Here is a 14343-nt window from a genome sequence, read left to right on the forward strand (position 1 = left end):
CTTTTGCGGACATTTAAGTGGGAAGTCTTGAGAACCACCCACCTTATAGTCCAGATTTATCCCCGTGTGACTTTTACATATCTGGGGAACTCAAGAAGGCACTTTGGGGACAACAATTTCCCTTCGGAGGATAGTTCCAGCAGCAGCCAACGGACTTTTATGAACATGGAATTATACGACTAATTTCCCTTAATTAACTAAATTTGTGTTTAAACAATTTTGGTCAGTATTTTTGAAGAATGTCGAATAAAATCTATTGGTAGATAACAGAGTAGCAAAGCAAGAGACATTAAGTTTAAAAACCATTTATTGGTTTATGTTACATTCAAAAATAAGAATATGCTCACTGAGCTGATAAATAAATCAAACTTATACAATTTTGACCCGGCGTCAATTTGACCAACAAACCATTAAATCAATTAAGCACCTTTCCAACTCTAGAGTTCATGCTTATATACGTAGAAATACGACTACGCCACCTAGGTAATTTACATATTGTTGCACTTTCAGTTCGAATACTGTCATTCGGCCCCATCGGACTGAAAACTAAAAAAATAAATAACAGAACATAACACAAATTACAACTGTTCACCATACAACATGGTCAAGAATTTTTTACGCCTTTGATTTGTAAACGGCTTCGTAAAATAATCTGCACAATTTTTATCTGTTGATACAAATTTCAACTGAAAATATTTTTCCTTTAATAAATCTCTAAAGAAATGATACTTAATGTCAATATGACGAGTTCGTTTGTTTTCTATTGGAGAGTTTGCAAAATCAATCGCAGCAGTATTATCACAAAATAAAAGCGATTCATCAAATTGAATGTTCAAATTCGAAAGTTCCCTGCAAATTCTCGTAAACCACAATATTTCTTTAGCTGCTTCTACGAGAGCAATGTATTCCGACTCCATCGAGCTAGTAGCCACACATTTTTGTTTAGCAGTTCGCCAATTAACTGGTACATTATCCAAAAATATTATGTTACCACTGATTGATTTTCTATCATTTAAACATTGTGCATGTGCTGCGTCAGAATAACAACTTAAACGAAATTTTCTAGCTCTAGACAAATCTAATCCTAACGATTCTGTGTCTAAGACATAATTAAATAACTTAACTAAACTTTTCCAATGATCCATCAAAGGATTCTGTTGATATTGAGAAAGTACATTCACAGCATACATTATGTCCGGCCTTGTGCGAGTCGCTAAAAAAGCCAAACACCCTAACAAATTACGATAAGGCAAATTTAATGCAACTTGTTCATCCAAATTCTGATGATCCTTCGACAAAAATTCCTTTACGATAGGTAAACTTACAAAACTTCTATTAATCCAACTAAATCGTTCTTTTAAAATTTTAATATAACTTCTTTGATGTAAGATTAACTTATCATTCCGCTCGAATTCAATTCCTAACAATTTAGAAGTTTTACCTAAGTAATTTAAATCGAATTTTTGTTTCAATACATTTACAACATTGATAATATTTGATTTGCATTCACCAAATATAATTATATCGTCTACATAAACAAGTAACAATATTTTTTTACTCTTCAGCATGTAAACACAATTACACCAATTTAATTTAACAAATCCAAAAGAAAGTATAACTGCATCAAATGTTTGAAACCATGCCCTTCCAGATTGATGCAACCCATAAATAGCTTTATTAAGTTTGCAAACCCAATCTGATCGTTTTGAATTTACAAAGCCTGGGGGCTGTTTCATATAAATTTCGTGCTTTAAGTCCGCATATAAGTACGCACTTTTGACATCTAGCTGGACATCTCTCCATTTCAAAATTACTACAAATATTGTGAAAAATAAACGTATAAGGGATATGTCCAGTACTGGGGAAAATACTTCTTCGTACGTTTCAGACCCCCGTGAGTACCCAAGTGCGACCAACCTACTTTTGAAAGACTTTGTTTCACCTTTACAATTGAACCTTTTAGTGTACACCCACCTACAACCAATTATTTTTACATTTTTATCTGGTGGTGGTACTAAGTCGTAAACTTTACGTTTTTCCATAATTTCAAGTTCATGCTGCATTGAACGTTCCCAATCTGCAGATTCTAGACAGTTTCTCGCTTCAATTACATTTTTAGGAATAAAAACTAAATTGACCTCTACTTCGTCTAAATTTCCAGTTGGCTTAAAATTAAAAAATTCTTTATCAAATAATATGTTATTTGTTTTACAAAATTTCCTCACATTTTTGATACAATTGAACTTATGATTATCATTTTCAAGTTTGTAAAACACATCTATTCGCGAATTATCTTTTCTGGGCTGTTCGAAACGAATCCACTTTCCCTTTACTGGATTTTTCAATTTCGAATTTTTTTGATTTTCTGAATCACCTGTACTTTCACTTTCCGATTCTTCAGAAGTTTGTTCCTGACTAGACAAATCTTCTGACTTTAATTTTGAGTGTGAAAGTTTTAATTCAATTCTTTCACTCTCACTATCACTTGAACAATCCGATTCATAATCGTTAAGTTTTATTTTTACATTAGTAACATTCTTTAAAGGTACAGAGTTTTTTATGCCCAGTATCGCGTCCATTGCTATTTTGGTCTCATCAAAGTTAACATGAATTGTCTCGACAACTTTACCATTAGAAGGAAAATAAATTCGATACCCCCTTGTGTTTACGGCATAACCAACCATAACACCCGATTTTCCCTTAGGTGATAATTTATCCCTTTTTTGCTTAGGAATGTGAGCGTAAGCCAAACTACCAAATACTCTAAAATGTTTGACTGAAGGTACATTTCCATACCATAATTCAATAGGACTTTTGACTCTTTTTCCTACAGGAATTCGATTTCTTACATGAACGTAATGAAAAAGCGCTTCAAGCCAAAATTTCTTTGGTAACTTAGATTCGATTAGCATTGCCTGAACTGCATCCATTGCGTAACCATTTAAGCTTTCGGCAAATGGATTCATTTCTGGCGTCATGATAACAGTTCTTTCATGTCTAATCCCTCTTTCTTCAAGAAATTTCCCAAATTCAATATGACAGAATTCAAGTCCGTTATCACTACGAACGCATTTTAATTTACAGTCAGATTGTTTTTCCGCTAATGAAATAAATAACTTAAACTTAGAAAACACCTCTGATTTTGCTTTTAAAGGATAGATCCACACACGACCTGAATATTCATCAATTATCGAAAGATAGTACACATACCCATTTTCTGTTTTAACAGGCGACTTTCCCCATACATCAGTGTGAACTCTTTCTAACACCTTTTGAGCTTTCACTGTGTTTGATTTTTTAAAAGATGAACGTTTAGATTTTGCTTCCTGACATACATCACAGATACTCTTATAAATTGGTATCTCTGGTAAATCCCTCACGGCCCCACTCTTTGAGATCTGGTTCAGTTTATGATAATTACAGTGTGCAAAACGTCTGTGCCAAAGTTCAATTTTCTCACTAGAAGTTACGTTTGCTGTAGGGTTTCTCAGACTATTTTCTTGCCAAATTGGTTCAATTTCATAGAATTGATCCCCTAATTTAAATTCAAACCAGTTGCTACGATCCGCAGAATAAACGGTAGCTTTACCATTTCCGCAAACAGTTTTATAACCATACTTATCTAGCATAAGTCCTGAAAATAAATTTCGCCTCAGATCTGGAGCATATAACACGTCTCTCAAATTAACTTCTACAAATTCCCCATCACATTTCACATGAAATTTTAACGTACCAACGCCTTTAATCGGCGCATGAGAATTTCTAGTTGCAACAGACATATTTTGTTCTTTAATTTCACGAAAGTCATTTAAATGAGTTTTATCGTTTACGAAGTGATTTGTGGCTCCAGAATCCAGGACAAAACCTGTTTTCAAGTCTTTTACAAATCCTACATTACAATCAGAATCTGAACATTTGTTATCATTTGATATTACACTCAGATTTACGTTAGATTCAGTAATGCAACCTTTAAAATTCGGTTTCAGACTTTTGTTCGATTTGTTTTTAGATTTAAATTTAAAACAATTACGCTTTAAATGTCCATAAAGACCACATTCATGACATGGGCCTATTTTTAAAACATTATCTCGTTTTAAATTATTTTTCTCAAAAGTTAACTTTTGTGCGCTATTTTTACGGTTCTCATATTTTGTTACAAAAACAGAATTTTCATTTTTACCCTTGTCATAATCTATTAAATTTAACCTACTATTTTCTAGCAGCAAAGCTTCGGAGATTTTTTCAACAGTAAAATCTTTATCATCTACAGTATACAATTTCTGAACAATTCCATTAAATTCATCAGGCAAGTCTCTTATTAATTGAAAGCATATGTATAAATCATCTATTTTATGATTACTTTCATTACAACGAGTAGCAGATTGTTTAACCCTCCTAATAAACATTCCAATATTTTCATTTTCGGAATTAAACTTAATACGAAAAAATTCGTCTAAATTTCTCACCAATCTTGCTCGGGACTGCATGTCGAAATTGTCCTTCAGAACTTTCCACGCTTCGTGTGAGCTTTCTGTGTCATCAATAAGTTCTTGGTATCTTTCTTCCAAACAACTGTAGATCAGAGAATACGCTTTCTCGTCTAGTCGCTGAAACTTGGCCATTTCCTTCGGATCCTTTCCATCAGGTTTCACTGAATCTCCTGTAACAATTTGCCAGCTTCCAACTCCCATAAGCGACGCCCTCATTTTAGCTGCCCAACGTCTGTATTCACATCCGTTGAATTTCTCAACTTTTATCCGGATGTCCTCCGTGTCTCCAGCGAAGTCAGCCATTTTCCTTTTTTGACAAAACGGCAATAAAAAGTTCCAAGTAGATGTTTTTACTCTCGTCAATCTACTACTTTTGTCTCTGCTCGAAGATAACTATTATTGCGTTGCAATGGCCCCATAACCATTGGTAGATAACAGAGTAGCAAAGCAAGAGACATTAAGTTTAAAAACCATTTATTGGTTTATGTTACATTCAAAAATAAGAATATGCTCACTGAGCTGATAAATAAATCAAACTTATACAATTTTGACCCGGCGTCAATTTGACCAACAAACCATTAAATCAATTGAGCACCTTTCCAACTCTAGAGTTCATGCTTATATACGTAGAAATACGACTACGCCACCTAGGTAATTTACATATTGTTGCACTTTCAGTTCGAATACTGTCATCTATTTTATTACGTCTCACTTGTTATTTATTGACTGACCCTAATACTATAAGTTTTTGTTTTAAGCTGTTTCATTTTAGCGATATAATAACTTATTTATAAGACTACAAAGTCAAAAATAATGTTTGAAAAAATTTGGTATATTATGCACTTAAATTATCAAATTTTTGTTAATAGTATGGAATTGGTGCTGGGAATGGATTAGGCCTGAATATGAAAGGCTTTCGAAATTTATCTAAACGATGGTAAGTTGGAATAATATTTTGCTTGAAAATAGTAGTTTTTTTTTAAAGAAAAGTAAACTAGCTGTGGCTTTTGAAGTTCCTTAGTTTAGGGAATCATAAAACCGAATTTTCTTAATTATATTTATACTGGGAAATAATACATACAATATGAGAAACATTTTATTTTCCAACTTTAAAATAAAAAAAACGCGCTATTATCACCTTAGTTTCAAGTCAAATTTCACTAGAGTACTTTTATACAGTAACCCCTCGTTATATCTCGCTTTTCAGGGGACAAAGAAAAAGAGCGATACATCCGAAAGCGCGATATAATGGAAGTCATTAAAAATAGTTATAAGCTCAATACACAAGTAAATTAGCATTCATTCTTTTTGACATGATTTTCTAATGGTTTCGATGTAAATCACGAATGTACTTTCACACCTATTAAAATTTAAACGAGATTGAAATTTAAGTAAATTTTCACCGTCAGAAAGTTAAAAAAATCAAATGGCGAATGAAGACGATCTTTTTGAGCTGTTGCAAGATAAGAGTGAGTATTCCAATACCCTCTTATTCCCAATAGACTTTCTAATCCGTTTGACTTGCTGTCGAAAGGATGTGAAAAGTAAAAGTGACCACATTGTTAACAGAAAACTCTTTCGCCCGTCCAGATCATTCTTCCTTTCTTTGATGCAAATAATGGCTTGTGAAACCAAGCACAAATCTTTTCTGTATTAAAAGAAGGGCTTATGTTCTCTTCTACATGGGCTAGTATGACATGACACCTGCTTGATGTGTGCTTGATGTCTCTCACTCATTGTAAAGGCAATGTATCAATACAAAAGAAGATTTCAAGCAGTTTACAGACTATCTGAAATATACTGCAAGGGTATGTACATTTGGATGACAGGTATTTGCTGCTGCTTTTCCAGCGAATTCAGAAGAATAGCTTCTTTTTGTTCATTGACAAAATAAAGAAAAAAGAGACCTTCTCTGAGCAATACCATATGCTTTCAGAAATGGTTTCAAACTTAAAGCAAAGTTTTTTCTCCTTTTAGACTTTATTATTTCGGGAGACAGAAGAAAAGAGCGATAAATCCGAATGAGCGATATAACGAGGCGCGATATAACGAGGAGCGATATAAAGAGGGGCTACTGTATTATGAAATCAGTTTAGATTAATGAGCTAAAAAAATCAGTTAGTTTTTGGCAGAAGAAACCATTTTTAAGCATCAGTCATGCAATATAATCAAGTGAGAATTCAGTGAAATTTTCTTGTTATACACCCAAACCTGTTTTGTGCGATTTTTTTCTGCAATACATAAAAATTATTTATAAAATGAGTGCGAGGTAGTATCTTCAAGTGACGACAGGAGCATCCCCATGGGAAGTCGTTGTGACCTGTCAAAAATTTCCTTATTCGAGAAATTTTTTGGGAGTGGGCAAAATTATCATCACTTGGTTTATTTTGATTTCACTTAAAGATAACTTTTCAGGTCATTTTCTATGTGAGACTTTTTTTATGCAGTCCCTATCTACTGTATATATTTTTTAAAAATTGTGTTGCGAAAACAACTTTTTCTAGCTACTCGTGAAGTTTTGAACAATTTTTTTTTTAATGCGGTCCCTATCCACCGGATAAAAACAGGTTTGGGTGTATTACGACAAGACATATGTATGTATTCTTGTATAAGTCAAGAAACTTAGTAGGTCTGTGGTTGTATTTCCAAAAATGTTCTCTAAATAATGCTTGGAGAAAAACACTCAAAAAACAATTCTTGGAAAATAACGTATGAAAATGTGAACATTTTCCTGATTTTAGTGTCGGAAATGCTGAATTTGGGTTTTAGATAGCTAATGAAGTGGAAATTAACGCTTATTTAAAGATGACTGTAATATGGCTACAATATAAAATTTTAGTGATATTAATCTATATAAATAAAACAAAGAATATATATGTGTGTGTGTATATATATATATATATATATATATATATATATATATATATATATACACACATATATATATATATATATATATATATATATATATATATATATATATATACATATATATATATGTATATATATATGCATATTACAAAATGCAAACAATAAACACATAAGGGATTTACAAAATTAAACAAATAAGAATACTAAAACTAATAATATGACTAAGTTGATGAAGCCAGAACTCCTCAGCAGTGGAACCTTCATCCTAAGGTCAACAGACCCAAAATTTAAACTAAAGACTAAGGCAAGGATGTCGAAGTAATGTTTCGTAAGCAGATGTACAAAGTAAAAAAAAAAAATGGTCTAAAAATTTCGACATTTCTGCTTTTTTTACAATTTTTAGTTTTGGCTGTGAAAATGGAAAATAAAATAAATAAATGAACCCTATAAAGTGGGGGGGGGAGAGGGTGCCCCCTTCAGTCGCTGCCATTGCTTAAGAGTAATTGTTTTTATGTTTTCTCTTTCTAAACATCTTACCTGATTGATATTCATTATTTTCTAAACAATAGCTTTGGAACCTTACAAACATCGATGTTATTTGCTAACAGTGGCCTGACAGCTGGTTTTGAATTAAGTAAGTTATTTCTTGGCTTTTATTTAAATAATTAGGAATATTTATTCCTAATAATTGGACATATTTTCTAATTAATATTTACATCTTAAGAATTGAAATTTTTGAATCTAATATTTGATTTATTATTATGCTTCTATTTAAAGAAAATATATTGTACAAAATTCTTTAGTGTTGGCACGTCAGTTGGACAAACAAACTGCTGGATACTTAACTTGGAAAAAAGGTCACAGTTCTTCTGTAAATACTATGGTTGTTCATGATGCAGAGAAATGTCGTTTTGTTGGAGGCATACAGGTGATATATACGTTTTTGTTATTAGAATTAGTTTGCTTTAAACTGGACTTGTACATTTGTAAAATATTTCTTTACCTTTTCTGTACACCAGGCTTCAGTTCCTGTAGAAAATACAGTCAATTCGCAGTGCCTCAAATAGTACTATACCTTACATTTTTTATCAGGTCTTAATGACTTTGCATTCATGTGAATTATTCTTCATGTTTTGATGTTTACTACTAAAGAAACAGAAAATTAAAAGTAAAAAAGAAAAGTATTTCACCTTCTCGCAATTTCTGCACAATGTTCTCCAAAAGCCAGGAGAATACCTTTTGAAACATTGTGCAATAAAGGAGTAGCGATTTGCAGTCTCTTGTTGTATTGTTTGCATTGTTTAGTTGTGGGTTTGAAGTCAGTGAGGAACTGTTTCCAAAAGTTTTGCTTGTTCAATGAAACACAGTGAGGCAGTGATTATTGAAGTTGAAGAAACAGCTGTAAGGAAGTAGATGAAGCGTTATGCGATTAAAGAGTTTGTACTAACCAGGGAGGAAAATCCAAGTGCTGCTGAAGAAGTTTTTATGAAAAAGCTTGAGGATATACTTTTTCATGAATTACAAAACTGTTTATTGCAACTTAAAATGACGTATTATCATTTAAAAATGAAGTTCAAATAAAAAGTCATATTTGTTTTGATTTTTTTTTTTTTTTTAATGTTTTGAATTAAATTGTGGACATTTTCTTTAATGAAACAATTTCTACTTTCTGTAATTTTATCTGTTATCTACATATTAAAATATCCTAAGTTTTTTTTTCTAAAATGTTGCAAACCAAAACTAGTGTTTAGTCAGTTTTCTGAAAAGTTGCAAGTTTTCTTTGGTCTCGCTAGATTCGAGTTGTTGTGAATTGACTGTATATATTTTTTAGAAATAAATATATACTAGAATGGGTATATATAAATATATATAAGGTTCAAAGAAATTAAATGAAATCCTTTAGCATCCTTGGTGTAGTTTAGTAGAGCATCTTTAAGGCAAAATTGAAGTAAATAGATTAATTAATCTTTAACATCAGATTTAATTTTCAAGCTCCTTTCTTCTATAATCACAGCATGAATTTGACTAGAGTGATTCTGACCAAAACTCTCAAAATGGGAAGAGACTGGGGTTTATTACTGTCATCAAATAATTGCTGTCTTTGTTATTTTTTATGAAGGTTTTATAAATACTGATGATGATGCTATTTATTTTTAGTTTGGCGTTCGCACAAGCTTTATCACTTTTAGCTACATACGGAAACTTGAAGATGATGGGAAACTTAAAGGCTCGATAAAGTAAGACGTTCAAATGCATTTGGAATTTGTATTTGTACACCTTTTAAGGTTTTAAGGCTCCCAAACAACCCCTAGAGCTACATCTACATTTTAAAGACATCAATACCCCAAGGGGGTCGGTATCAACCACTTTGGGAAACCCTGGTTTATATGTATTTGAGAATTAATATTTTGCTTTAAATTTTTGCTAATTTTAACTTAGTTACTTAAGCATTTTTATGCTAGAATTTTTCTGAGACAGTTTGTGTCCAATCTCCAAGTGCATTAAATATTGTTATTAAAATCAGAACATTAGTGTTCTTTCGACTTTTTGCAATATAGTGTTTCCCCCCGAACAAAGGGGTAGGACACTTTCAGATTAAAGAGACTTTAATTCAATTAAAAATATACTTTTTAATGCAAGTTTTGTAATAGAAAAGACGTTTTTTTAAATTTTTGTAAATGTTAGTAAAATCGTGTGTGTTTGTAAATCGCGTGTATGAAAATTCATGCATTATGTGTGATTAGGAAATATTGCTTACCAATAACAGCAAAAAAGAAAAAGAAAAAAATTAGAATTTATTTTTCTTATTATTTATAGATTTGGAGTTTTTGGTGCTGTATTTGAATATGGTTGTGAAAAAAAAGTTTCTCAACGTAGCACTGCTGGTGCTGCTTTAATGATAGGAATTCCATCTGGTGTTACTCTTAAATTAAAGTAAGTAAACAGCTTGCATTGTTACAACAATAATTTTTGTGCTGATTTTCCTCAAAATTATTTTTTTCTGTGAGAATATAAACTCTTTTGAGAAAATCAACACATTTTTTCAAAATGCTGCAAGTTCAATATTTTCAAAATCAATTTCATTTATTTATATACTTATTTCAGAATAAACCGTGCCAATCAAACTTTCAATTTCCCCATATTGTTGTCTGAGGAGATAATTCCAAGTGCAATATTTTATGGAACAGTCACTCCTATTGTTGGGTGGTATGTAGTGAAAACTTTTATCATTGACCCCTACCATCGGAAACAAAAAGAAAGGTACGCAATGGCTATTGTTAGAGCTTTATTTTTACATTTATATGTGTTACATTAATTTTTTTGTATTTTATATCCTGTTTTGCATGTTGTTTAATTTTAATTCAAGTCCAAGTATAATGACAATGAAATTTGTATCATAAATTCATAATATTTGTTATATATTTTTTAAAGAATTGGCTTGCTACTATTTTTAATTTGCACCTCATAAAATCTCAAACAACATTGAATTTATAGATTGACTTCTCAGCTTTCCAATCATAGGCGACTCGTACGGAGTGGGGGGGTGGGGGGGGGCAACTGCTCCCTCACTTCCAAAAGTAAAGGAGCCTTGCCCCACCCTTTTCAAAGTTGAAAATTAATGATTGATTCATACTTGCCAACTCTACTGTTTTTAATGGGAGACTACCGTTTTTTGCTTCCATCTCCTGCGATTTCCCGTTCTTTACGATTTTCTCCCGTTTATTCAGTTAATCATCAAAAAGTTTCACTTTCTTCTCAATAGATGGCGCCCTTTTCGAGTCTACCAATGTCAGGATATAAGGATTTCTAACTCATTTAGTAAAAATTAATTTTTTGGATGCTTTCCACATTGCATGTTCAACGAAGCACATGCTTTGCCGAAAATTGCAGCAGATTTCAATCCTTTTGCATCTTAAAATTATTTCAATTAGTTTGAACGTTAGAAGTTATTTTAACATGTGCTACCCTATACCTACTTATTTTATATTTTATTTTCATTATATATTGATTTTTTTTTTCCAGATATCAGCAAGTAAATTTTTGTAGCTACTAATTTGGTAGAGGCTAGGGAATGTACGAAACTCTAAGCAAAGTCACTTCTTATTGTTTGGTTTTTCCTTAGCAGTATATTTTCTTGCTACTACCAATTAGATTACATCTGCGAAAAATCCCCATTTCACTTTAAGTTTAGTATTCATGTTGTTTAAAAGTATAATTCAATAATTAATTCTGTTGTGAAGATGTGCCACTGGTGAATCACCTATATACCTATAGTGGAATCTCCTATTTTTTTTTCTTTGAAGGTTGGCAAGTATGTTGATTGAAAAGTTATTATTTTTTTTAGGATGGATTGAGTTATCTCACGAAGAAAAAATTAAAACTCAATTCTCAGTCCCCCCCCCCAAAAAAAAAAACAGTTCAGAGAATAATTCACATTAGGTGAATTATTCACTGAACTTTCTTGTCATTTTTAAAGCTTGTTAAAAGGTTTCACTAACGTCAGATTCTTCAGTTTTTGCATCACTGTTGCGTTCTGGTGTGTTGTTATTTTAAATTTCAAAGTGAATATTACTCGAGCGTTCTAAAATTTTTGCATGAAAGTATATTATCTGATTGCTAACTAATATTTGATGAATGATTTTTAATTTCATTCTATGTTTTCCTTTCTTGTTTATTAAATTGCATTTCAATCTAAGCATAGCTTTTTGATGTATGCATTTACTTTCAAAATAAATAGTTATTTTTTCAATGTGAATTTTATCATATTTAGAGAAACCGAGAAGGTAAAAGAAGCTAATGCTCAAAAAATGATGGAACGAAAAAAAGAAGCTTTAATGGCGGTATGCTGACTTTTTTTGATATTATTCATTATTGTAATATGCATTCATGTTTCCTATGGGGAGTGGAGGGGTACAGGGGTTCTAACCACCCATAAGCTACGAAACTTATTTCATAGCAGAGTCAACCAAAGAATTTTTTCCGGCACAAAAAGATTCAATTGCAAAATTCGGCTTTTTCAGTTTTATACAGTGGTTTTTTTTAACTTTATATATATTTTATTTTTAATTTATCTTACTACATTTGCCAGAAAAATCTGCATCCAACATATAGTAAACATTAAAAATTTAAAAATGTCCCGTTATATAATCACTAGAAAGTTGCCCATCAAAGTATGAGGGGTGAAAATTGCTTCTACTCTTGTACATTTGAACAAAGCAATTGCCTGTTTGGTGATATTTTAATAATTGAAATTTTAACCCTAACACCCCAATATACCCCCCCCCCTCCCCCAATTAACCCTAAACTCCAGTAGATAGCGTTAATTGTTTTTGTTTCTTCATTCCCCTGAAATGTCACAGTCTTACCAGTAAAGCAGCTAAGTAACTGGATCGAGTTCAGCCTTGTCACAATAAAGCCTTTCCCCTCAGGTTAATCATTAGCAAAACATATTATCAAATTATCATGCTGTGGCACGAGTTTCATTGTTGAAACACGCGGGTTACTCGATCATCGGCTATTATTTATATGAGGATTATAATCACTCAATTAACTATAAAATCTGATAAAGTTAATTCATGTAAAGGCTGATTTTTTTCCATGTTTTTTTTTTCTCCTGTTGCAATTACAGTAGGTAATATTCAACTATACCTCCGGGAACACAGCAGCCATGTATTCTATGTAGAGGAATTTGGGCAACGTGAAATAGTTAAGATGACTAATTTATTCCAAAATAAAACATTTGAAATTTTCAATTCATAAAGAAAGAACATTGCAGAAAATAAAACTTGCATTGAAACAGTATTTTTAATTTCGGCAATAAATTAGCGCCGTATTCAATTATAAAAAAATATTTTATCAAATGAATCAAATATTTTTATCAAATGAATCAGTAAATGAAAGGTTTGATGAATAAATAAAAACATACTGAAACAATCAGGACTGCTGTTTGGAAGGGGACATCAGACCTATAGTACCAGGGCCCAGAGCTTTGGGGGGTTCCGGTATGATCATGAAACCGTTTTTCCCATAGACTAATAATAAGAGTAGACCGAGCTTTCTCATTCTTGCTGATAAAGAAAATTGGTTCATAGATGTATCATGTGACTAGTGGAAGGGCTTGGCGAAGACTTTGGCAGCATGGTTGCTAGATGGCAGCATTATCTATAGTTTGGCACTCGACATGTATTTTAAGACAATGTGTTTTCGTTAAAAAAAACTTCCAGGTGCAAAGATTGAACTGTTTTTCTTTTAGTTATGCATTATTTTGACATTAGTAACAGTTTTTGATCAGTTTTCGGTAACTTTTATTTCATTTGGAGCTGTCAGCGTTGGCGTGAACGAAATGGCGTAAACGTTTTGCGTTAACGCAAAAATGTACTAATCGGTATCTTAAATTGAAACTGTAGGTAAAAATCTTACCGTTTGCTGATTCTTCTTGGTCGCTTGCATCTTTTATTGCTTAGAGAGTTATTGAAATTGACTAAAGAAAATGCACAATGCTATCTAAACGAAAAACTCACTATATTAACAAAATATTTACAACTTAGAATATTACAAATCGGGCTCCATAAAAGCTCATTCCTCCGTGTTCCATGCATCAATTCTATTTATTTTATTTCGCGTTGGCGTTGATCGTCTGCTACGATTAACGCTCGCTGTTGCTAGGATATCCACCAGTCACATGGTTTGGTTTATGAGCAGCAAAAGGGTTGCCATAGCTCGGTCTACTCTTATTATTAGTCTATGGTTTTTCCAATAATTATGTTAATAATTTCCTTTGAAAGAAAAATTCCAGGAGAGATTTTTTAAGTTTCTGAATTTCTCAGAAAAAATAGGATTTGATTGGTCAAGAATTGATGAATCCCTCAAAAGACACATTATTCCATTAGAAGATTTGCAGAGGACAAGTGGTTGACAATGGATCGAACATGGAGGGTGTTGTGAAAAGAGTCAAAAGCAGAATAAACGAAAATCCACTTGA

The 14343-nt window shown here is 32.1% G+C and overlaps 1 protein-coding gene across 1 annotated transcript in view; it reads left to right on the top strand.

Annotated features, from left to right (window-relative positions):
• Nucleotides 1-14343, top strand: part of LOC129223833 (dnaJ homolog subfamily C member 11-like) — a 53096-nt gene that overhangs the window by 25587 nt on the left and 13166 nt on the right. The window contains exons 7-13 of the mRNA XM_054858193.1: nucleotides 5360-5427; nucleotides 7931-7995; nucleotides 8165-8289; nucleotides 9519-9598; nucleotides 10179-10295; nucleotides 10467-10622; nucleotides 12133-12202. Of these exons, the coding sequence (XP_054714168.1) occupies nucleotides 5360-5427; nucleotides 7931-7995; nucleotides 8165-8289; nucleotides 9519-9598; nucleotides 10179-10295; nucleotides 10467-10622; nucleotides 12133-12202 (681 nt within the window). The remainder of the gene's footprint in view (nucleotides 1-5359; nucleotides 5428-7930; nucleotides 7996-8164; nucleotides 8290-9518; nucleotides 9599-10178; nucleotides 10296-10466; nucleotides 10623-12132; nucleotides 12203-14343) is intronic.

The sequence above is a fragment of the Uloborus diversus genome, chromosome 6 (assembly GCF_026930045.1).
Source record: "Uloborus diversus isolate 005 chromosome 6, Udiv.v.3.1, whole genome shotgun sequence".
In the NCBI taxonomy this organism is placed as follows: Eukaryota; Metazoa; Arthropoda; class Arachnida; order Araneae; family Uloboridae; genus Uloborus; species Uloborus diversus.